Consider the following 23,286-nt stretch of genomic DNA (forward strand, 5'->3'; position numbering starts at 1 on the left):
GAGCGGCCGCGCCCGGCTCGGCCCCGCGCTCGGCCCGGGGCGGGCACTGCCCGCCCGGCATGCGGGGCCCGGCCGCCGCCCGGGACCTGCTGGAGGAAGCGGACAACGAAGAAGATGTGTCGGGTAGGCGGCGGGCGGAGGGAGCGGGCGGGGCGGTGGCAGCGCTCCCGGGGCCGGTCCGGCCGTGCCGCGGACACTCCCCGTGCTCTGGACCGGCGGGGGCTGTGCCGCGCCCTCCCCAGCCCAGCCGGGATCCCCCGAGCGGTTTCAGATCTCCATCCCGGGGGTCCCTGCAGTACCCGGGGGCGGGTTGGTCCCCCGGGCTGGGCTTGATGCAGCCACGGTGCCTGCCCTGCCAGAACCTAAACTGACACGGCGAGAATCAGGGAATCATGGAATCACAGGATGGGTTGGGTTGGGAGGTACCTTCAAGCTCATCCAGTCCCACCCCCTGCCGTGGGCAGAGACACCTTCCACCAGCCCAGGTTGCTCCAAGCCCCGTCCAACCTGGCCTTGGACACTTCTAGGGATGGGGCAGCCACAGCTTCTCTGGGCAAGCTGTGCCAGGGTCTCACCAGAGTCGAGGGAGCGATTCGTCCCTGTGGCTCCAAAGTGGTGTGACTGTATAAGCTCAGAAACTGAAAATAATAAAGACACAGACCAAAAGCTGTGAGACCAAGACGTGGAGATGTGCTGGGTTTGGAGAGATAATGACAGGAAGGTACTGGGGTTGACAGCCCTGCCCAGGACGGGGTCCCTGAGCTGGCGTATGTACCTCAGCCAATGCCCACGGTGCTCCCCAGGCTTGGAGCCCCAGCAGAACAAACTGGGTGCCAGGGTGCCACAGCTCCCATCTTCCACGTGAGTCCTTCCTCTCCTCTGCTCGCTGTGTTTTCGTGGGCTCTGCCTGGAGATCTGAAAGGTAAAAGCCAAGTGTTCCCCTGTTACTGTGGGCCCAGGTCAGGAGGAGCAGGAGCAGGCAGCACATGAGGCATCCCCACGCCTGTTCCCCGAGAGCGAAGTGTGCGCTGCCCACACTTTGGGAGCTGGGTGGGAGTGGCAGGAGCAGCTGGGCACAGGAAGAGCCAGGACAGACTGCCAGGGCCCCTTGAGGGGTGGCAGCAGGGCAGCTGCTGGTGTGAGGGTCTGCAGAGGCCACAGAGCTCCGTGTCTTGCAGCCTGAAGCTGCTCAGGTGTTCTCTGTGTGGTGTCCCGTGCCTGTGCAGTCCGTCCACGTGAGTTGTCCCTTCTGTCCCCAGAAGAAGATGATGGGGTGCTGGAAGGACTGGATGAGTTTTTCGCTGAAGAGCAAGTTGTGGTGCCGAAAAAGAAGAAATCCAAGAAGCTGAAAGATGGCAAGGCTGCCAAAATCAAGAGGAGGAAGAAGGAGGTAACACTGCATGTTCTCATACCAGGCTGGAGCTCCTTGGCTGTGGTGCAGAGGCAGCTGCTCAGGATGCTGCTGGCAAGCGCCTCTCGGGTCTCTCTGGATGGAAAGGGGGGACATTATCGGGGTGTTCCCCCACTGAGGAGATGCTCTCCCAGCCCTGGGAGGTGACACAGAGCCAGGGCATGGCAGCTCTTTCCGAACTTGGCTGCTCGAGGGTGCCAGTGTGCCTTGTGAGTGGTCTCTGAGGAGCAGCTGGGCGGATAAGGGGCCCCTGTGGGTGCCTGTCCTGTGGAGCAGCTCAGCTCTTATGGGCGGTGTGTGTGATGGCACCATCCATCCCTGTGTGACGATGCCCTTGTGCCCACACCACAGTGCAGCACCCCCTTCCCTCTGCCTCTGTGGCCAGCAGTGCATCTTCTTGGCACGTCCTCTACCAACACGGTGTTCAGGGCTCATGTTCCCAAAGAGGGAGGTGCAAACTACCATGTTGGGGCATTATTGGGGTAGGGCTTGGAGGTTTCTGTGGATATTGGTGTCAGCCGCTCTCATTCCAGGTATTTGCAAGTGAGATGGCACAGGGGCTTCTAGGATTTGGCACGTGGAAAGGCTGTTGGGCCTTCTGCAGGGAAACAAAGGTGAAGTGTTGTGTTCTCAAGAGTCAGGCCCTGAGGCTGTGCCACAGGTCTGCTGCTGGCTCCTGGAGGAGGGCTGGCTGGTGCTGGTCCTGGAGCCAGGCTCGCTGCTGTTCAGTGGCTTGCAGGCTCTGCCTCTGGTTGTCCCATCTCCAGGCAGTGCTGGATGTGAGGAAAGGAGCACATATCTTGTGTGCTGGCCCTTTCCCTGACTAAAAGTGGACAGGCTGCTGGGAAGAATGGGTGAGCAGCAGAGGTTCCTCAGCCCCTTCCTTCTCCTGCTGTGGCTGGGGAGTAGTTGCTCATCCAGCACAACCGGGTGCATCCCCAGTTTGGCCCTTGCCAAGGCAGGGCTGGGTGATGCTGTTCTCCAGCTGCTCCCTGTGGGAGCTGTAAAACACATCAGCTGGGTGAGGTACTGCACAGAAGTGCTTTTGGTACTTGTAGGAGTATGAGGAGCTGCTGATTTAAGGACAGGTGATTCCATCCTGTGCTGCCTCTTGCAGAAGTCGTGGCCCTAAGGAAGGTTGTTTCTGTCGTGGTCATGGTGATGTTCTCTTTCTGCAGATAGCGTGCAAAGCTGGTTCAGGCACTCTGCCCTCTCTGCCTCTTCCATCATTAAGCATGTTTTTTTCCCTGTGCTGTTTTCTGACGGGGCGAAAATAAAACATGACTCTGTGGTGTTTCACCTCTGCTCCTTTGCTGTTGCTGCTGACCTGCCTGAGCCCAGCAGCTGCATGTGCGGCTTATGCTGAGCCTGGTGGTGGGGAGGAAATAACAGGCTGAGCACTGTGTGCTCTCGTGTTTTTGAATTAATGCCTGGTGTGGGCAGCACTAACCAACCTCGGTCCTGCCTGTGGGAGACTGTCCCCTCGTCAGTCTAAGACAGAGAGAAGCTGGTGCTGGAGCTGTTGGCTGGCACTAAGCAGCACCCAGGCTGCCCTTGGGATGAGGAGATAAAAGATGGAGGACCTTGAGTGGGGCTTCCTTTTCCTGAACTCCTCAGGAGTTTTGGAGGCAAGTGGGACTTTCCTGTGCTAGAGGAGGGTGGGAGCGATGTGCAAGCCTTGATGCGTGGCCAGTGCCCGTGCCGAGACTGACACCCTGCAGTCCCCGGGCTTTGTCGGAGCGCGGGGCACGAGCGGTGCCGCTGGAGCAGGATTTGCCTCCGCGGGATTTGCAGCCGCGGTGGAGCCCGTGCCGTTCACGGCCACACGGGAATCGGTATCGGTGCTGCGACCCCCGGGAAAATCCGCGTGGAACACCGAGGCTGCGGCTGGAACCTCAGCGCAGGCTGATGAAGGTCCTTGGCAGGAAAGGGAGCGGAGAGGGGGATTCAACCTGTACTGCAGCAGTTCCCATGGAAACCAATTATCCTGTGCCCAATTCCAGCTGTTCCTAACCCCGCCGGAGGAGAGGCGCGGGCAGCTCCGAGCCGGGAGGGACCAGCCGGCCTCAGTGGCCACCGAGCCCCGGCAGTCCTGGGGATCAGCGCCCTGGATCAGTGGCTCCGGGCACGAGGGGCTGGAGGCGGGAGCGGCGGAGGGGGCCGGGACCGGGACCGGGACCGGGACCGGGACCGGGACCGGGAAGGGCTGGCGGGGCTGGGCGCTGTCCGCGGTGCTGACCGGGCCCGGTCCCTCCCGCCGAGCCCCGGTGATGCTCGGAGCCCCCGAGGGACGGAATGGCATCCAGAGGGACCCGGACAAGCGGAGTGGGCCCGTGGGAACCTCGTGAATTTCAAAAAGACCAAGTGCGGGTGCTGCACCTTGGTCGGGGCAATCCCCGGTATTGGTACAGGCCGGGGGACCAGCAGATCAAGAGCAGCCCTGCTGAGAAGGACTTGGGGGTGCTGATGAGTGAGAGGCTGGATGTGCCCCAACCATGTGCACTGGCAGCCCAAAAAGACATCCGAGTGCTCTGCTCAGCAGGCAGTGGCATTCCTTGGGATGGTGATGTGGGTGTGGTCAGTGTTGTGCAATGGGTCACAGTCTCTCCCAGAAAGAAACAAAAATCCCCCCTGAGCACTCCCTGCTCTGGCTCTCCCAGCATAGCGTAGCCATCAGAGCCTGCTCTCTCCTGACCCTGGGGAAGCAGGCTACATCCATCCACTGGAGATGGGAAGTTTCGTGTAGCAGGGAGGGTTTGCGAGAGGGGAGCGGTGAGGTGAGGCCCTGCTCATTCTCCACTGTCCCTTTCCATTTTAGGGGAGCAATGATGAAATGTCAGACAATGAAGAGGAGATGGAGGAGAAATCTGAGAGTGAAGGAAGTGACTATTCCCCCAACAAAAAGAAGAAGAAAAAACTGAAGGACAAGAAGGAGAAAAAGCAAAAACGGAAGAAGAAGGATGAAGAGGAGGATGACAATGAGGATGGAATCCTGAAGGTACAAAAGACTTCTTTACCCTGAGCTAGTGCTATAGCCTGAGGCCAGGCTTGGAGAAGAGGAACTGGGGGTTTCATGAAAAACTTGCCCTGGGTTTGGCAAGAAAGGTGTTGCAGATGAACGACTGGGAGAGAAGAGGTTCTATTTCCCTGTTGTTTATCTTATGGGTAGGGAGAAATTGAGTTGGTTGAAACTGTGAAACCTGCCAAGACCTTGTGTTGTATTATGTGGTGTGGGGAGTGTTTGGAGGGTGTACCATGTTAGTTTGCTGCTTGAGGCTGTGTGAAGCATTAGTTTGTTAAGCACTTGTGTGTGCTGTTTTGTAAATCCCAGAAACAAATCCCTGCATGTTGCTGACTAGGGAGATACAGAGCACATGACAGACCCAGCTTTGTGATGCTCATCTGCAGAGTTGTGGCTGTTTGCATTAATGATGTCTCTCTAAATCTCCAGGAGCCCAAGAGCTCAGCCCAGCTGATGGAGGAATGGGGCCTTGATGATGTAGATTACGTTTTCTCAGAAGAGGATTATCATACTCTGACGAATTACAAGGCTTTCAGCCAGTTCCTCAGGTAGGGAACCACGGGCCTGGACAGGGCCTCTGGTGGTGGTTGAGCTCTGGGCATTGCTCAGTCAGAGGATGAAGCTGTGAAGTCAATTCTGCATCTCCAGCTCCTTGTTGCTTCTCCCCCTCAGCTCAGTCCTCAGAACTCCATTTATTTGCAGGATTGACTGGAAACAGCTGAAGTGTTTGTCTCTCCCTCTCTCCAAAGTCTCCTGTTTTGTTGTGCTTACTTGAAAAGCTTCGTGAGAAAAATGCAGTAACAACAATGAATTTCTGCTTGTACCATGAGCTGTTCAGAGAACAGCAGGTATTTCAGTGAAGGGTGGTCTCTGAGGCGGTTTTGGTGTGCCCACCTTGCATATATACCTGTTTAAGGAAGCTCTGGTTTCTGCTGCTTTCCCAATGGAGCTGCTGCTGGGGGGCACCGCTGCTGTTTCTTGGGATCAAGCACCAGCACGTGACGGCAGGAGCAGATGCACAGTGCAGTGCTGTTTTTAACACGGGGCTCTCCCTCTCCCCTGCTCTGCAGGCCTCTGATTGCCAAGAAGAATCCCAAGATCCCCATGTCCAAGATGATGACGGTGCTTGGCGCCAAGTGGCGAGAGTTCAGTGCCAACAACCCCTTCAAGGGCAGCTCGGCGGCGGCAGCCGCAGCAGCCGTGGCTGCAGCCGTGGAGACCGTCACCATCGCCCCGGCTCTCACCGCCAGCCCCCAGCACTCTGCCCTGCCCCCCGTCATCAGGAAGGCCAAGACCAAGGAGGGGAAGGGTGGGTGCCACCCACGGGGGGCTGCCCAAGGGGCTGAGCTGGAGGGCTGCTCTCACTGCCAGAGATGGGGAAGCACAAAGTGGGGAGGGAAAGGGGGTGCCAGAGGAGTGTCTGCAGCTCCCACTGCCCTTGCAGAGGTCCTTGAGAGGCATGTGGTTCACCAACCATGGCAGATCGCCCTGGCAGCCTCTGGGCCTGCTGGATGTTTGGCAGTTTGTGGCAAATAAATAAGCTGGGCAGTAGCAGGAAATGGAGCCGTGTTTCACCTCTGGAAGTTGCTGTTCCACTGTGCTGGGGGGTGGTTTGGGCAACAACTGTTTGCAGAGTACCAAACAAGTCTTCAATTTCTCCAGGTCCAGGTGTGCGGAAGAAAATCAAGGGCTCTAAAGACGGGAAGAAAAAAGGGAAGGGGAAAAAGATGGCAGGCTTGAAATTCCGTTTTGGGGGAATCCCCAGCAAAAGGAAAAAGGGCTCCTCTGTAAGTGTGAAGGGCCTTGGGTCCAGGGGGTGGCAGGGAAGTGCTGGGGAAAGCCCTTGTTGGGGGTGTCACAGCCATCCCGTGTCAGGGGTGTCACAGCCTTGTTCGTGCCCTTTTGTGAGATGCCAGGCCCCGATCAGCACAGTTGTGTCTGGCCTCAATTTCTGCTAAAATCACATGACTGTGTTTACTTTCAGTGGTGTGGATGATAGTGCCTTTGCAACAGAGTTCTTGGGGGCTTGCTCTGCAGCTGGACTGCGTGTCACAGAGCGTTCTGGGATGCTTTAATTGCTTTAGCAGAGCCTATCCATGGCAGCTGCAGTCCCATAGCGTCCCCTGGGGTGCTGGAGCTGCCCAGCCAGAGCACGCTGGGCTCCTCTTGGGGCACTGATATCGGGCGTTTTAAGGAGTAACAGTTTTAAAAGAATAAACCCCTTAAATAACTAATGACTGGGGTGTCTTGTAGGTCTTGATAATATTTATCCAACTCTCATTAGCTCACTGTTGCAGCTCACACTCTCCAGCTCTGGTTCCCATAACACAACCTGTTTGCAAGCCTCTGTGTCGGGGGCTGAAGTGCAGGAGCGACACAGCCACTTGCTGCTGCAGATTTTCGGTCACACATCACAAAAAATTCCTCCTGTCTCCAGCTGTGCTCTAGATCTGCGTGTTCACCTTCCAGAGGGTCACAAGGAGCTTGATCTGGCTCCTGCAGCTGGAGCCTGAGCACCAGTTAGGAGTGTGCAGGTTGGGGGTTTGCATGCTTGAGTCTCCAGAATAAGCATTAAGATGTGTTATTACATTTTGAGTCCATGGGCCTGTGGAACTCCTTTCCTGTTATGGGAATGCCAAGCGTGAACGCCTGTGTGAATGGACACAGCAGGGCTGGCCCAGCTGAAACAGGTGTTGAGAGAGAGAGAGGGAGCAAAGTTCTGCCAAACACTAGGAAAAGGGGCCCTTGGATGCATGGGGTGGGAATAGGGGGGGGTTCCCCCAACATGTCCCTGTCCAGGAGAACAAAGCAGAAGAATGACTGCTGGGAGGCTGACACCTAGACTGGGTGTGCTTTGCTTTTCTCCTCTACAGAGTGAAGAGGAGGAACGAGAAGAATCTGACTTTGACAGCGCCAGCATCAACAGCTCCTCTGTACGCTCTGAGTGCTCAGCTGGCCTGGGGAAGAGAGGGAAGAAGAGGAAAAAGAAAAAGAGGAGTAGGCCATCCTTTGTACTCTGTTCCTTTTCTGTTTGGATTTCCCTGTTCAGATGGTGCTTCACTGGCCCATGCAGCTTTGGGCTGTTTGTGGTGCTGGCTTGGTGGGAGAGGACGTGCTTGTGCCTATCTGTGCGTGGAGCACGAGGTGCTCTCTTGGTGTCCAGGCCCTGCTGCTGGTGGGTTTGTGCCTGCAAGAAAGTTCCAGAATTTGTGGGGCTTCCAGGGAAGTGATTCGCTGAGGAGCAGCCCCTGGAGAGCCATGGCTTGTGACCAGCTCCCGGTGGAGCAGGGTAGGCTGTGTGTGAGAGCGCATGAAGCTGAGGGACGTGTTGTTTCTGTGAGCTGTGCAGTCAGGCAGCGGCAGAGCTGTGGTAGCAGTGCAGGGACAGGGAGGCATGTGAACCAGGGTGGAAAGGATCTGTTTGGATCTGCCAGCTCGTGGCCATGTTTGTGTGTGTGTTCCTTCATCCCTTCCCTCCTGGAGGGCTGTTGGTGGGTGCTGCACCATGGCACCTCCCTCCCTAAGCTGCCCTGGAGAGCAGCCCCACGTGCCAAGTGTGCTGCCTCTGTCATGTGTCCTTGTTCGGGATGAGGTGCTTCGGATCCAGGTGCATCCTTTGGCTTCTTAGCTTTGCTGGTGGATTTTTGCTCCCAAGAAAAGGAAGGACAGCTTCTGGGCTGGGGTTCAGTTTGGGTGTGACACTGGCCAGCCTCCCCATTGGTCAGCGAGGCCAGGCTGGCCGGCCGACCCTGCCTCTTGTGTGTGAAGGGCATCACTTCTGGCTTGTTGCCCTGCAAGGGCCTTTGTGCTGGAGGTAGGCAGCTCCTGCTGCGTGCTGGAGGAGTGGAAGGCTGGAGTTTGTGGCAGAGCTGGGAACTGAGATGAGCCATTCTGGTACTTGTAAGGCCTCGTTCCTCTCTTCCTTTTCCCATCCGGGCCAAGTTGAGAGTGCTCCCGCCTCTGCGCCAGGGAGCCCCCAGGAAGAGCAGAGTAGCCCCAGGAGAGGAGTCCTGTCCTCGGCCGTGTCACCCTTGCATGGTGCGTTTGCAGCTGGTGGTGCTGGTGCCTGGGGAGGTTTCTCTGACTGGCCTCCCTTGCAACCTCTCCAGGTTCTGGCATTCTCCATTGAGAGCCTGAAGGAACCAAAGGATGATACAGTGTGGAGAGAGAAAGAGAGACAGAGGTGAGATGATGCTGTGTGCAAAGGTGACCTGTGGTGCTGAGGGACAGAGAGGTAGGGGGACATAACAGGAGGGGTCCAAGGTGAAACGCTGTCCTTATTTCCTTAACTGTACGGTAGAGGAGCAAGTGTCCCGTTCCCTCCAGGAGAGCTGCTCTGCTGCCCTGCTGACTGTCACCTGTCCCTTGCTTGCAGTCGAAGAAGGGGACGGGTACGAGACGGACCACCAGGACTACTGTGAAGTGTGCCAGCAGGGCGGGGAGATCATCCTGTGTGACACCTGCCCCCGTGCCTACCACCTGGTCTGCCTGGACCCTGAGCTGGAGAAGGCCCCCGAGGGCAAGTGGAGCTGCCCCCACTGTGTGAGTGGGGTCAGGGCCTGTGGGAGGGCAGGTGACTGGTGGAGACCCTTGGTGTTACACTGGCTGTGCTTCCCCAGGAGAAGGAGGGCATCCAGTGGGAGCCGAAGGAGGAGGAGGAGGAGGAAGAGGAAGGTGGCGAGGAGGAGGAGGATGACCACATGGAGTTCTGCCGGGTCTGCAAGGATGGAGGGGAGTTGCTGTGCTGTGATACCTGCCCATCCTCCTACCACCTCCACTGCCTGAACCCGCCACTGCCAGAGATACCAAACGGTGAATGGCTCTGCCCACGCTGTACAGTGAGTGTTACCAGCATTCACATTTCTTCCCCCATCCCTGCTCCTGCGCCTTCCTGGCCCGCCAGTGGCTCTCCTGGATGCTGCTGCCCCTCACAGCCCTGCCTCAAGGCTGGCATCCTGCCCTCTGCCCCAAACCCCTCCCTGAGGAACGTGTGCCTGAGGGCCCAGGGCAGCTCTGGATGGCTCTGCTGCCTGTGCGGTTTCCCTGTGGGAACTGACGGCTGGCAGCTTCGTGGCCAGGTTTTCAATGGGATATCAAATCCTGTTTGATATGTAGTCTGTGTAAAGGGGCCTTTTCTGCCTGGTGGCAAGACCTGTCACCACGTGTCATGGACACTTCTTGTGCACCCTGTGCCTGCTGCTGTCCACTCAGCATTGCTGGGCCACTTCTGCCCCCCGGGTCCCCACCTTTTGCTTGCTGTGGCCCCTGACAAGGTCTCACCCTAAACTCTGTGCTCTTGCCTGTTTGTATCCCCAGTGCCCTCCCTTGAAGGGCAAAGTCCAGCGCATCCTGCACTGGGCCTGGAAGGAGCCACCGGCTGCCCTGCTCCCACCCGTGCTGCCCACCCCGGACCCGGAGCTGGCTGTCCCCCCGCCCAAGGTGCTGGAGGGGATCCCGGAGCGCGAGTTCTTTGTGAAGTGGGTGGGCCTCTCCTACTGGCACTGCTCCTGGGTGAAGGAGCTGCAGGTGAGCCTGTGTGGTGGTGGTGTAGAGCCCCTGCCCGGCCCCTGCCCCACCACCCCCGGGCTGAGCGTGGCTCCCCTCTGCCGCAGCTGGAGCTCTACCACACCGTGATGTACCGCAACTACCAACGCAAGAACGACATGGACGAGCCGCCGGCCTTCGACTATGGCTCTGGGGACGAGGACAGCCAGAGGGAGAAGCGGAAGAACAAAGACCCCCAGTATGCCAAGATGGAGGAGCAGTTCTACCGCTACGGCATCAAGCCCGAGTGGATGATGATCCACCGCATCCTGAACCACAGGTGAGGAGCCTGTGAGGAAAACTGTGCTGTCCTTCTGCAAGGCCAGCATCTCAGACTGTTGGAATTTCAGCCACTGGCTTGTGCTGAGCTCTCTGTCACCTTGGAGGTTTGCTCCTGGGGGGAAGCTGAGGCTGGGAAGGGATCCACGCTGCCTTATTTTCATTTCTGCTACACTGCACATTAAAAACACAGATAGTCAATTTTCCCAAATGCGGATGCACAGTGTTGTTAGGATCTTCCCAGATGTACTGTTTGGGTCCCTGTTGCAGCCTAATCATTCCATAAATTCTGATGCTGATGGGGACAGTGCTGAGGGGAGCAGTTGGAGCAGGTGCCCAACTTCCTTACAGAGCCTTGACATTTTTTCTTTTCTATGGAAGAAATTCCATGTGTATGAAATGTGCTGTGCAGATGGGCTTTCTGCATGGAGTGGCTGGAGACACGTTTCTGTTGAATTTCTACATTTCAAGTGGCAACTTGAAATTTCAAGCAGCATCAGCTCTACTTGAAGGCTGCGTGGCAGGAAAGAACTAAAGCTGCCCAGCTGATTTTTGTTCAAACTTTACCTTGTCCACTAACAAGGCGTTATGTGCTCTGTAGGCACATAGTCAGACTTGGAAGTGTGTTTATTCTGTTTTTATTGTAAGCAGAACTTCCTAGAGCAGTGAATGCTGCAGGAGAGAGGGGAAGCAATGATATCCACCTGGGCCTGGTGAAACAGGAAAATGAGGTTGTTCAGTGGAATGGAAAAGCAGTCTAAAGCTTAATGGTTTGACACACTCACATGAATAGGCATTTTTGCTGGAAGTGTCGATACTTTGTGTTTTTCTACCTCTGCCTGGGTGTTGGGGTCTGTAGGTAAAAGCAGAGGATGAAGCATCTGGCTTTGTGGAGGCAGGTCATGGTGAGCTGCTCCCGGGGGCCAGTGGCATTTGCTCATCAGCTTTCTGTGCCCTGCATTGCAGCTTTGATAAAAAGGGAGACATCCACTACCTGATCAAGTGGAAAGACCTGCCGTACGACCAGTGCACCTGGGAGATCGACGACATAGACATTCCCTACTACGACAACCTCAAACTCCTCTACTGGAACCACAGGTATGAGCCCAGGGATGATAGAGCCCATCAGAGCCAGAGCAGCCGGAGTGGGTGTTAGGGACAAAGGGGACATGGAGGTGCCTCCCTTTTAAACACACTGGCACTGCTCGCAGTGGCCTCTCTTCAGAGAGCAGTGGCCCAGCACTGCCAAAGGCTGGTGCACCAGATGTGCCATTTTGGGGCTGCTGGGTAAACCCTCCTGCAGTTTTCCAGCCTGTGCTCCCCTTCCCCCACATCTGCACTGCTGTGACATTCATGGTCTCACTGCCCTTCAGGGCAGCTCTGTGGTGCTACTGCCTGTCTGTTCTGGGGGAAAACCACAGTTTGCCCTTCTTCGCTCTGGAGACTGTTGTGTGGACTGTTGGGAGGGGAAAATCAATGGCCCACGAGTGCCTGTGCTAACTGGGCCAGAAGAGCTCCTGTAGGGAGGGACAGTGGAGTTTGGGAGATGTTTCTGTCCTTCGGCTCGGCGCTGGGAGAGCAGTGCCTGCCTGCCCTCCCTGATGAGTGCTAGCTGTCACAGGGAGCTGATGCTGGGGGAGGACACGCGCCCTCTGAAGAAGCTGAACAAGAAAGGGAAAAAGGTGAAGGAGGAGAAGCTGGAAAAGCCTCCAGAAACGCCTCTTGTGGATGTGAGTGAGAGTGGTGGGGATGGTGTGGTGGCATGGGAATTCAGAGGGTGGGTGGGCTGTCTGGGTCCCCATCCTATGACATTTTGCTTCTCTAGTTCCTTCGGGGATCTGTTTGTTTTCATTGAAAGTTCGAGGTGACTTACTGTGAGGAGCCTGGGGGCTGGGCTGTGCCAGGGACTGTGTCTGCATCTCTTTTGGAGCTATTGGATGTCACAAGGCTAAAGAAGGATATGCTTGGCTGCAGGGGAAGGAGGGGGAGTTGGTTCTCACTGCTCTGTGCCATGGCTCTCTCTTTTCAGCCTACGATGAAGTTTGACAAGCAGCCGTGGTACATCGATGCCACGGGAGGCACACTGCACCCTTACCAGCTGGAAGGGCTGAACTGGCTGAGATTCTCCTGGGCCCAAGGGACAGATACAATCCTGGCTGATGAGATGGGACTGGGAAAGACAGTGCAGACTATCGTGTTCTTGTATTCCCTGTACAAGGAGGTGAGTGGAGCACCCAGCAGTCCCTGAGGTGACTGAGAGCTGCTGAGTACAGGAAGAACAGCCTGGGCTCTGTCTCCCCGAGCAGGGCCACTCGAAAGGGCCATACCTGGTCAGCGCCCCTCTCTCCACCATCATCAACTGGGAGCGTGAGTTCGAGATGTGGGCACCCGACTTCTACGTGGTGACCTACACAGGAGACAAAGAGAGCCGCTCGGTCATCCGGGAGAATGAGTTTTCTTTTGAAGACAACGCTATCCGCAGTGGGAAGAAGGTCTTCCGGATGAAGGTGGGAGCTGAGTCTGCCCCATTGACTCACCCTTCAGTAAGAAGGGGAGAGCAGAATTTGACCTGGAGAGGGCAGCTGGCTAGGTCCCTGAACTTTACAGATTTCTGCCAGAGGTTTTCTGTTTCTGTGGTCCTGTGCTTGGTGCTCGTGTTCATATGGGTTTAGGTGTTCTTTTGGCACGACTTGTGCCTCGGCCCTGCTGTGGACTCCTCTGCTAGGCAGTGCAGCCCCTCTCACCTTGGCTCCTGTGCAGCAGCAGCAAAGGTGTCCCATTCCCTGCTCTCTTATCCCAGCTTTTCTCTTGCTCTGCTCCTCCAGAAGGAAGCCCAGATCAAGTTCCATGTCCTGCTCACCTCCTATGAGCTGATCACCATTGACCAGGCAGTGCTGGGCTCCATAGAGTGGGCCTGTCTGGTGGTGGATGAAGCACACAGGCTGAAGAACAACCAGTCCAAAGTAGGTGGTGGGCATTTGTGAGTGATTTTTTTTTTCTCTCTTTAAAATCCTCTGGCATTAGAAGTACTTCAGCAGTGGGAGAGGTGGTAGCCTGGCTGCCTGACAGTCCTTGGATGGGTTGTCATGGAAGGGAATTGATCCCTCTCCTTCCCCTCCCCTTCACCTGAGGTTAAGCAGTCTGCAGCCTCTGGGACCTTCACACCATACCCTGCACAGGAGGAGGCAGGGGATGTGACCCAGGGACACCAAAGATTGCTGCCTGTGCTCACTGGGACTAGCTGGGAGCAGGACATGGCAACTGCCCTCTGCTCTGCATTCCTGGGGGAGGGGACACTGCTCAGTCTCCATGTGCAATCTGCAGAGTGCCCAGATGACACATTGGCCCCTCACAGGCCTTGTCACCTAACCTTGTTTCTTTTCCAGTTCTTTAGAGTATTGAATAGCTACAAGATCGATTACAAGCTGCTCCTCACAGGGACTCCGCTCCAGAACAACTTGGAAGAACTCTTCCACCTGCTCAATTTCCTGACTCCCGAGAGATTTAAGTAAGTTAGTGTCACTTGTATGGGTTGTCAGGGTGGCTCCTTTCTCTGGCTTTAGCTCTGCTTGGGTCCAGGCGCACGAGCGTTATCTCATCATGTGCCTCGAGAGCTCTGCTCTGGTTTTGAAGTCATGAGGCAGCAGATCCCTTTGTTCTCACGTGCCCCTGTTGCTCAGCGCTGTGGGGGTCTGGCTACTTCCACAGCAACCTTGAGGGGTTCCTGGAGGAGTTTGCAGACATCTCCAAGGAGGACCAGATCAAAAAGCTCCATGACCTGCTGGGTCCCCACATGCTGCGACGGCTCAAGGCTGATGTGTTCAAGAATATGCCAGCCAAGACGGAGCTGATCGTGCGAGTGGAGCTGAGCCAGATGCAGAAGTGAGTGATTCCAGCACACTCGCCTGGGGTGTCTGGCTTCAGTTTGTGCCAGTTCCACATCTGCTCCAAGTAACACTGTGTCTGTCCCATCCCCCTTCCTGCAGGAAGTACTACAAATTCATACTGACGAGGAACTTTGAAGCCCTGAATTCGAAAGGTGGTGGGAACCAGGTCTCACTGCTCAACATCATGATGGACCTGAAGAAGTGCTGCAATCACCCATACCTGTTCCCTGTGGCAGCTGTGGTATGTTCCCTGCCTTTGCACCCTGGGACACGTCTCAGAGTATGGGGTGGGGGCTGCTTCCATGATCATTTGGTTTGGTTAACGCTGCCATGATCATTTGGTTTGGTGGGTTTCCATGTGAGTGGTTTCCTGCAAGGATTTTGTTTTGGAAATGCAAGTGAAGTTCTCCATGTGGTTAATGTGGGTTGTCCTCACTGGGGCTGACCAGGTTGCCTTCACAGGAGGCCCCGGTGCTGCCCAATGGATCCTATGATGGGAATTCTTTGGTCAAATCTTCTGGAAAACTGATGCTGCTCCAAAAGATGCTGAAGAAGTTACGGGATGGGGGTCACAGAGTTCTGATCTTCTCACAGGTGAGTGCAGGGAGGGATTAATAATAAATACATTTTTAAAGGAATTTATTTTTGTCCTGATGGGAGTTTTGTGCTGGGAACAGACAGAGATAGGTGGAAGAGCTGGTGACAACTTCTCCCCCAGGCAACCATGGCAGTTGTGATGGAAGGGCTATGTCCCAGCTCTCTCCCAAGGGAGTGTCTGTCATGTTTAAGAGCTCTGTTAGCTGGGGATAGAGAGGAGATAACAGTCATGGTGCTCCCCTTCGGAGAAGGACTGTCAGACACAATTCCCTCCTGCTAACAGAGCTGCCTGTAGAAAAACAGATGCGAGTGTTGCTCCTCTGGCAGCTGCCTCTTGGCCATGCTCTGCTGTTGGCCATGCTCTGCCACTGGCCCTGCTCTACCATCACCCCGTGGCCTCTGGGTTGTGGTCGGGGACTGCGAGGCGGCAGGGCAGGTCCCCAAGGGGGGTTTGGCCATGCAGAGTCGCTCATGCCAGGGTTGCCTTGCCCTGCAGATGACGAAGATGCTGGACTTACTGGAGGATTTCCTGGAGTATGAAGGCTACAAGTACGAGCGGATCGACGGGGGCATCACCGGTGGCCTGCGCCAGGAGGCCATCGACAGGTTCAACGGTACTCATCCTCCTGCCTTGCTGAGTGGGTGAGGGGGTGGCAAGGTCTGGCTGGCAGTGGGTCAGCTGCCTGCGCCCAGAGCTTGTGCCATGCATTGGCTTCCCGAGGCACAGCAGTGGCTGCTCGTACCACGCCGTTAAACCCATGAGTCATTCCTCCAAGGAACCCTGAGTGTGCCAACAGCCACTCAGTCAGAGGGTCTCCTCAGCAGATGACAGAAATTCCCCTTCATTTTGGAGCTCTGTTCCCCGTACCTGGTTCCCAGAGAGTGATGTGTTTTCACTCCTTGCCTCCCTTTTGCTTATTGTCTCCGAATGGTGGTTCCCACTATTCTGTCCCTCCAGCGTGGTGCTGCTTCTCTCTGTGAGCCGCTCTCCTTTCTGTCTCACCTGTTCCCACCTCTGGGTTTGTCGTTCTCAGCTCCTGGGGCTCAGCAGTTCTGCTTTCTCCTCTCCACTCGTGCCGGTGGTCTGGGCATAAACCTTGCTACGGCTGACACCGTCATTATTTATGATTCTGACTGGAATCCTCACAATGACATCCAGGTTTCTGACTTTCCCTTTTCCTTCCTGTGTAGTATGTACCTCTCTGGCTCTGCCCTTTCTTTGCACACCTCACTGGCATTTCAGTCTCTTCTCTCGAGAGCTGCTGATAATTTCTTGCTGTGTTTGTGGGGTGTGTTTCTGCTCAGCAGCCCCCTTCCCACACCCTCTGGCCTGACCCCGTCCTCTCTTTCCTGTGGGATTGTCACTTGCTCCTCATGCTTGTTCTCAGCCGGGTGCCCCCTCATGCTGTGCAGCCTGGAAGGTGAGAAGCCTGGCCCTCTCGGCCGGCTGCCGCGGTGCTGCCCTCGCCAGCTCCACCCTCTGCCCACAGGCGTTCAGCAGAGCTCACCGCATCGGGCAGAACAAGAAGGTGATGATCTACCGCTTCGTGACCAGAGCCTCTGTGGAGGAGCGCATCACCCAGGTGGCCAAAAGGAAGATGATGCTCACCCACCTGGTGGTCCGCCCAGGGCTTGGCTCCAAGTCGGGTTCCATGACGAAGCAAGAGCTGGACGACATTCTCAAGTTTGGGACGGAAGAGCTCTTCAAGGATGATGTGGAAGGTGAGGTGGGGATGCTCTGCATGAGGCAGGGCCCTCTCTGAGCTGCTGGGACTCACTCTCCTCTCCTTGTGCCCACAGGCATGGTGTCTCAGGGACAGCGGATCACAATGCCGGATGCTGTCACCCCTTTTTCTGACACACTGTCAACCAAAGGGGGTTCAGTGACTCCCAGCATGAAAAAAAAGCATGGTGGCACCCCACCAGGTGTGTAGACCCCCTTTTAGGGGTGTCTCGTCCCCCTCCCTGGCCCCGCAGCTGACCTGAGCTTGCCTGCCTCAGGAGCAGGCTGTCCAGCACCCTGATCTGCTCTGCCATTCCCCTTGCTCTGCTCCCCAGGTGACAATAAGGATGTGGATGACAGCAGTGTGATCCACTACGATGATGCTGCCATCTCTAAGCTCTTGGATCGAAACCAGGATGCGACTGATGATACGGAGCTGCAGAACATGAACGAGTATCTCAGCTCCTTTAAAGTGGCCCAGTATGTTGTGAGAGAAGAGGATGGTGTGGTAACGTGACCAGTATCATGTCTTACAATCACCCCTTGGTGCATCCCTCTGTGATTCCTGTGCTCCCTCTCCCACCCCTGGGAGCATTTGGCACAGGGCAGGACCCCTCCCTATTCTCTCTCTGCGACTGCTCAAGTGCCTTGTCTCTGGCTCCGCAGGAAGAGGTGGAACGTGAGATCATCAAGCAAGAGGAGAACGTGGACCCTGATTACTGGGAGAAGTTGCTGCGGCACCACTATGAGCAGCAGCAGGAAGATCTGGCCAGGAACCTGGGGAAAGGGAAGAGAATCCGCAAGCAGGTCAACTACAACGACACCTCACAGGAGGACCAAGGTGCGTCCGCGAGCGCTCGACTCCTGGCTGGGCTCACGGGACAGACAGACGGGCAGAGCCATCACTTGGCATTTCTCTGCAGCTGCTGGATTGCCTGGCTCTGCACTTTCCAGATTCCTAAACTTTCCAGACAGAAATTCTTCAAAGATTGTGGTTTTTTTTTTTGATCTGTTAACTCAGGTTTTGCTGGAAAGACATGTCTGTGGACAGAATGTTTCAAATTGGGTTTTTTCTGTATATCAGAATGCTAATTTTGGAAAACTGAAGAATGTGATTTCCTGTTGCTGCGTCCCACTCTCCTGCTGCCTGTCACACCCATGGGCAGGGTCTGACCTGTCCAGCACATCCCTCCTGGACAAGGTCTTCTAACCTGGACTTCCTTGTGCTCTGCAGAGTGGCAGGATGAGCTCTCTGACAACCAGTCAGAGTACTCCATCGGCTCCGAGGATGAGGATGAAGACTTTGAAGAGAGGCCAGAAGGCCAGAGTGAGTTGATGCATTTGATGCTTCCTGGAACTTTGCTCTGTGGGCAGCCTCTGGCACTTGGGAGCATCAGGAATGTCTGGGTTGGAGGGAGTGGTGTGCCCAGGGCCTCTGTTCAGGGGGATATGTCCATGCTTGCTCTCAGGTAAGGAACTTCCCAGGGCAGGGAAGGCAACTGGCTTCTTCCTTGGCCTGTGCAGGACCATGGTCCACCCCAAGGACCAGGCATGGTCCCCTCTTGCCTGGGAAGGGCAGAGGAGTGTCCTGACCTGGGGCACAGTGGCTGGGAGGGACCCCTGGGCAGCTGCTCTGATGGGTTCTGCTCCTGTCAGGAGGGAGTGCAGGAATCCTGGGGCACATGAGGTGTCCTTCCTCACTGCCTGGCCTGGCCATCACTGTGGGTGCTTGGCTCTAGGTGGCCGAAGACAATCCCGGAGACAGCTGAAGAGTGACCGGGACAAACCTCTCCCTCCTTTGCTGGCAAGAGTTGGGGGGAGCATCGAGGTGAGCCTCAGCCTCAGAGCATGGCTAATGCCATTGTGCCTGGGCTGCCCTGGGCTGTGGGCTGCACCCCTCTGTGCTGGATCACGGGTCCAGCAATGTCTGTCACAGCCCTGAGGCTCTGCATGCCATGTGCTGCTGAGGCTGCGCTGTGATCCCAGTGATCCCTCCCCTTCCTGCAGGTTCTGGGCTTCAACGCCCGGCAGCGCAAGGCATTCCTGAACGCCATCATGCGCTGGGGAATGCCGCCCCAGGACGCCTTCAACTCCCACTGGCTGGTCCGGGATCTACGAGGGAAGAGTGAGAAGGAGTTCAGGTACAGGGAGTCCTGGCAGGCAGGTGAGGTTGGGAGCCTGCACCCTCTCACCGTGGGCAGCTGTTTCATTGAAAGGACGTCTCTTGTTCCCTTCCTGGGCATGAGACTTCTCTTGCCCATGGGTGACAGGGCACCATGTGGGTGCTGGGCTGAGCAGGGAGACCATGGGCCAGCACTGAGGTCTGGCCTCCCTCGCAGGGCATACGTGTCTCTCTTCATGAGACACTTGTGTGAACCCGGGGCAGACGGTGCTGAAACCTTTGCGGACGGCGTTCCTCGGGAAGGGCTGTCACGCCAGCACGTGCTGACTCGCATCGGGGTCATGTCGCTAGTAAGGAAGAAGGTGGGTGAATAAAATTATAAATGGGCCATTTCAGGAATGTTCTGGGGACTTGACCCAGCAGTGGGGTGGGTGCAGTGGTCCTGCCGCTCAGTCACTCTGGGACTGAGCAGCCTGGACTCACCGACTCCACCGCACCAGGTGGGAATGTCCCAGCTCTGCTTGACCTCCTGGTGTGTGTCCATCCCAGGTCCAGGAATTCGAGCATGTCAATGGGAAGTACAGCACCCCAGATGTGGTTCTTGAGGGCCCAGAGAGCAAGAGGTCCAGTGAAGTTGTGTCTTCAGATCCCAACACACCCGTCCCAGCCAGCCCAGCACACACGCACACGGGACCAGGGGCCCTTGCAGGTAGCCAGGGGGTCCTGGCTGGGGTCTGGCTTGGGAGGGAGGTGGGCAAAGACACCAGGATCTCTTGCAGGTGCTGAGCCCATGGGGGCCCTGCTCAACAGCTTCTTGGCTTTTCTCTTCCTACAGACAAAATAGAAGCACAGCTGGGGTTCCATGAGGAAAAGGACCCAGTGGAGCAGAAGCCCAGGAAGGTGGCTGACAGCCAGGTGAGGTGACTTCGTTCAGCATCTCCTTTGGGAAGCCTCCCTTGGTCTTCCCAGGAACTTGGGGCACTCCCTGGGGAAGGGAGGGCCGGGCTAGTCTGAGGTGGGTGCTTGGTGTTAAGGTGCCTGCAAGTGCTGAGAAGGTGGAGAACGAAGAGCACCCAGAAAGCTGTGACAGCAAGGAGAGGCTGAGGGAAGAGAAGCAAGAGGAGAGTGAAAAGACTGAGCCTTCTCCTGAGCCCCCGGTGAAAGGTAAGGCTGTGGCTCTTCTCTGTGTCACTGTGGGAAGCCTGAATGTCACAAGATCCTGCAGAAATTCCTGAAACTACAGGTTGTAAATTGTGAGAAATGTTCACTTGGGGGGGGCACTTTCTGTTTCTAGCAGTAAGTTCCTGCAGATTTCTCAAGGAAGAGGAAAAGAAAAAATGTTTTCTTGATAAAATGCAGAAGGATGTTCTGTTTGAAGTTTCTTGAGGACCTTGAATGTACAACAGTAGTTACTTTACCCTAAAAGGGAAAATGTGTCCAGACAAATAGGTTGTCCCCTGCAGAGCATTTCTTTTAGGCCTATTCCCTCCTGCAGATGAGGGGATTCAAGAGCAAGAGAAGCCTTTGGAGAAGGTGGAGTTGAGCAGCAGCCCAGGGAAAGGGGAGGACAAAGAAGTCAAACCAGGTGAGGTGTGAGGAGGCTTTGGAGTGAGAAGAGTGGGAAGAGTCCCTGGGGTGAGGCTGGTGCCTGGCGCAGTGATGGAGTGCGCCTGCGGGGTGATGGTGAGGACGCTGTTGACACCAGTACAGCTGCTGCTTGGGAACCAGAAGCTGGAACAAGACCCCACTGGGGTGGGCACTGTCTGTGCAAACAGTGCAACCTGCCAGGAGGGGCAGGGGCAGCTGCTGCTGTGGGGCAAAGAGGGGATGGAGGCTTTTCCCGCAGTGACTGTAGCAGGGAGTTCTCTGGCAGCTGATGGGGCAGGGCTGGTACCACAGGGTCTGGTGGTGGAGCACGATTAGGCAGGCCAGTTTCTTGTGTTTGCTGAGCAGATGGCAAGGAGGAGGACAAGGAGCAAACAGAGGTCCAGCAAAATGGTGACAAAGAGGAAGAGGAAGATGGGAAGAAGGATGACAGAAACATGAACTTCCGATTCATGTTCAACATTGCTGATGGTGGCTTCACAGGTAAGAGTGAGAGAGGAGGACTTGGCCTCTCCTGCAAAGCTGCTGCAGAGCTCTGAACCTGTGCAAGAAATGTGAGCCCTGTCACAGGCTGTGAATGGGCCAGTGCTTCGCTGACAGCAGCAGAGCTGGCTCTGCGCTGTGCCCACGGCCCCGGGAGTTTCCATCCTCGCCTGCCCACGCGCTGTGCACTGACCTCAGCCCGGCTGCCTGACAGGGCTGTCTCCCTTCTGCTTCCACAGAGCTGCACACGCTGTGGCAGAATGAGGAGCGGGCTGCCATGTCCTCCGGCAAGATCTATGACATCTGGCACCGCCGACACGACTACTGGCTGTTGGCAGGAATTGTCACGTACCCTTTGACTCGGTGGGAGCGGGAGGCAGCGAGGCGAGAGAGGCCTCTGCAGGGTGCGGGAGCTGGGCTGGTGGTGACAAGCAGGGAGGGGATTTGAGGCCACTGTGGGGTGGTGGGCAGGCTGTTGGCTGGCTGATTGTGCCCTTGACACTACCGCTGCACCAGTCATGGCTATGCCCGCTGGCAGGACATCCAGAACGACCCGCGCTACGTGATCCTGAATGAACCATTCAAGTCGGAGATACACAAGGGGAACTACCTAGAGATGAAGAACAAGTTCCTTGCCCGGCGGTTCAAGGTGAGTGGCAGGTCCAGGGCTGGTGAGTCCCTGCCAGTGGGGGAACCAGAGCGGTGCTCCAAAGCCAGGGGAGAGTTTGCCAGAGCCTTCTGAGAGCAGAGTTGGGAGTGGGCTTTGTGAGGGGCTCTGAGGTTTACTGGTTTACACCAGAGTGGGGTCTGGTCGTGAATCGTTCCCCTCCTGCCCCTCCCAGTTGCTGGAGCAGGCCCTGGTGATCGAGGAGCAGCTGCGGAGGGCGGCGTACCTCAACATGACCCAAGACCCCAGTCACCCGGCCATGGCACTGAACGCGCGGCTAGCAGAGGTGGAGTGCCTTGCCGAGAGCCACCAGCACCTCTCCAAAGAGTCTCTTGCTGGCAACAAACCTGCCAACGCCGTCCTGCACAAGGGTGCGTGTCCACAGAGTGGGGGGAGCCTGCCCCCGGGCTAGGAAGGGTTCCCCACCCTGACCCTGGGGACCCAGCCAAGAGGTTGTCCCCATGTTGCATTCCCTTGGCCCAGAGCTGCCTGCTCCTCCCAGCTCACGGGGTCCAATGGGCATCCCCCCCTGAGCACCACCTGCTCTGCTCACAGTGCTGAACCAGCTGGAGGAGCTGCTGAGTGACATGAAGGCCGATGTGACCCGCCTGCCCTCCATGCTGTCCCGCATCCCGCCCGTGGCTGCCCGGCTGCAGATGTCAGAGCGGAGCATCCTCAGCCGCCTGGCCACCCGCGGAGGGGACCCGACTGTCCAGGTCAGTGGGGACAGGCACAGAGCCCCGCACTGTGAGGGTCACAGTAAGGCCAGGACTGCAGGCCCATGTTTTTTCTCCCTCCTTGCCTCCCCAGGGCTCCTTTGGCTCTTCCCAGATGTACAACAATAACTTTGGGCCAAATTTCCGTGGTCCTGGGCCAGGTGGGATTGTCAACTACAGCCAGATGCCTCTGGGACCCTACGTGACTGGTAGGTTGGGGTTTTGCTCTCGGGCAGAGGAATTTAGGGGGCAGATTTGGGTGGTCCAGAAGGATTACCAAAGGACAGTAGTGAGCAAAGTGTTTCCTCTCTTGCCACAGATATTTAGCCGTTCCCATGATTTTCCCCTGCAGCTCCCATTCCTAGCTGAGGTAAGGCTGCACTCATGGCTCTCTGTGCTTTATTTGCTGGGGAACACAATGGGGCAGGGGGCTGTATGGGGGTTCTGTTTTGGGCTGCCCCCCCCAGTGCTGGTGTCTGGCTGCTGCCTCTGGCTCGAGCAGCTGCAGTGGAAGTGGGAGCAGATCCTTCCTGGTGACCTCGCCGGGTACCTGAGGTTGGCAGGCAGGGAAGGTCCAGGCTGCTGACGGGCAGCCCTCCCTTCTCCTCACAGCAGCCCCGGGGGACAGGCCTCAGCCCCTGGCCATGAGCCGTGGTTGCCAGAGGACAGTGGGGGAATCGTGCCAGCGTTGCCTGCGTGGAAGATGAGCTGCCACCGGTGCTGCTGGGCTGTCCCGCTCCTGCTTCAAGTGTGCTTCACCTGCTGCGGCCTCCGCGGGAGCAGCAGGGCCGGGAGTTCGTGTCCGTGTACATTTTTTGCACTTTCTTCTCCAAGACTTGAAGAGTTTGTGTGGGCGAGGTGGGCTGAGGGGAGGGAGGAATGGAGTCGCGGTGTTTGTCTGGTTGTGTTGGCACATGTGGGGTGAGGGAGGCCGGCGGTGCCCGCTGTCCTGGCGGGCTATGCCAGGCTGCCTGAGGTGGCTTGCGCTCCCCAGCTTCCCCGCGAGGGCCATTTCTGCATCCTCGCTGCTTTTGAGTGAGCCCACACCTGCTGCTGCCCCCGTGGGAGCCCTGGCACCGCGGGGGTACGGCTGGGGGCCCGTGTGTGCTGGGCGTGGGGCGGACGGGTGGGATGGAAGGGATGGCTGGAGCTGGGGCGGGGACACCTCGAGCGTGGTGGCACCGCCAGCTGTAAGCAACGCCCCCACATCTGCTTTGTGCTCCGTGTGTC

At 56.8% G+C, this 23,286-nt stretch overlaps 1 protein-coding gene across 6 annotated transcripts; it reads left to right on the forward strand.

The window, feature by feature from the left end:
* The first annotated feature begins 29 nt into the window (after positions 1-29).
* CHD5 (chromodomain helicase DNA binding protein 5) lies at positions 30-22,971 on the forward strand. 6 transcript variants are annotated; one of them, XM_027889306.1, is made up of 42 exons: positions 30-123; positions 1,260-1,390; positions 4,230-4,409; positions 4,863-4,981; positions 5,504-5,742; positions 6,096-6,220; positions 7,307-7,430; positions 8,809-8,975; positions 9,053-9,271; positions 9,750-9,959; positions 10,046-10,257; positions 11,223-11,354; positions 11,878-11,986; positions 12,286-12,477; positions 12,563-12,763; positions 13,082-13,219; positions 13,643-13,764; positions 13,965-14,138; positions 14,243-14,384; positions 14,606-14,737; positions 15,237-15,354; positions 15,775-15,899; positions 16,231-16,462; positions 16,541-16,666; positions 16,799-16,971; positions 17,130-17,304; positions 17,698-17,790; positions 18,203-18,291; positions 18,471-18,604; positions 18,803-18,947; positions 19,135-19,282; positions 19,421-19,500; positions 19,620-19,749; positions 20,063-20,170; positions 20,539-20,673; positions 20,913-21,021; positions 21,190-21,322; positions 21,516-21,711; positions 21,896-22,056; positions 22,151-22,265; positions 22,376-22,426; positions 22,669-22,971. In XM_027889306.1, the coding sequence occupies exons 1-41, from the start codon at positions 60-62 to the stop codon at positions 22,381-22,383; spliced, it is 5,865 nt and encodes a 1,954-aa protein (XP_027745107.1). In that variant the 5' UTR covers positions 30-59; the 3' UTR covers positions 22,384-22,426; positions 22,669-22,971. The 6 variants fall into 6 exon arrangements, with proteins under 6 accessions (XP_027745107.1, XP_027745109.1, XP_027745112.1 ...); XM_027889308.1 differs by having other exon boundaries at positions 1,263-1,390; XM_027889307.1 differs by having other exon boundaries at positions 60-123; positions 22,672-22,971.
* The last annotated feature ends 315 nt before the right edge of the window (positions 22,972-23,286 follow it).

Source organism: Empidonax traillii, unplaced genomic scaffold (genome assembly GCF_003031625.1).
Source record: "Empidonax traillii isolate 1590-97213 ecotype Southwest subspecies unplaced genomic scaffold, ASM303162v1 scaffold259:size690984, whole genome shotgun sequence".
Classification (NCBI taxonomy): Eukaryota; Metazoa; Chordata; class Aves; order Passeriformes; family Tyrannidae; genus Empidonax; species Empidonax traillii.

Coding starts and splice junctions, on each gene's coding strand:
- CHD5 (XM_027889306.1), top strand. CDS start 60: ATGCGGGGCCCGGCCGCCGCCCGGGACCTGCTGGAGGAAGCGGACAAC. Junction 6,221..7,306: donor AAAGGAAAAAGGGCTCCTCT/GTAAGTGTGAAG, acceptor TCTCCTCTACAG/AGTGAAGAGGAGGAACGAGA. Junction 13,220..13,642: donor TGAAGAACAACCAGTCCAAA/GTAGGTGGTGGG, acceptor TTTCTTTTCCAG/TTCTTTAGAGTATTGAATAG.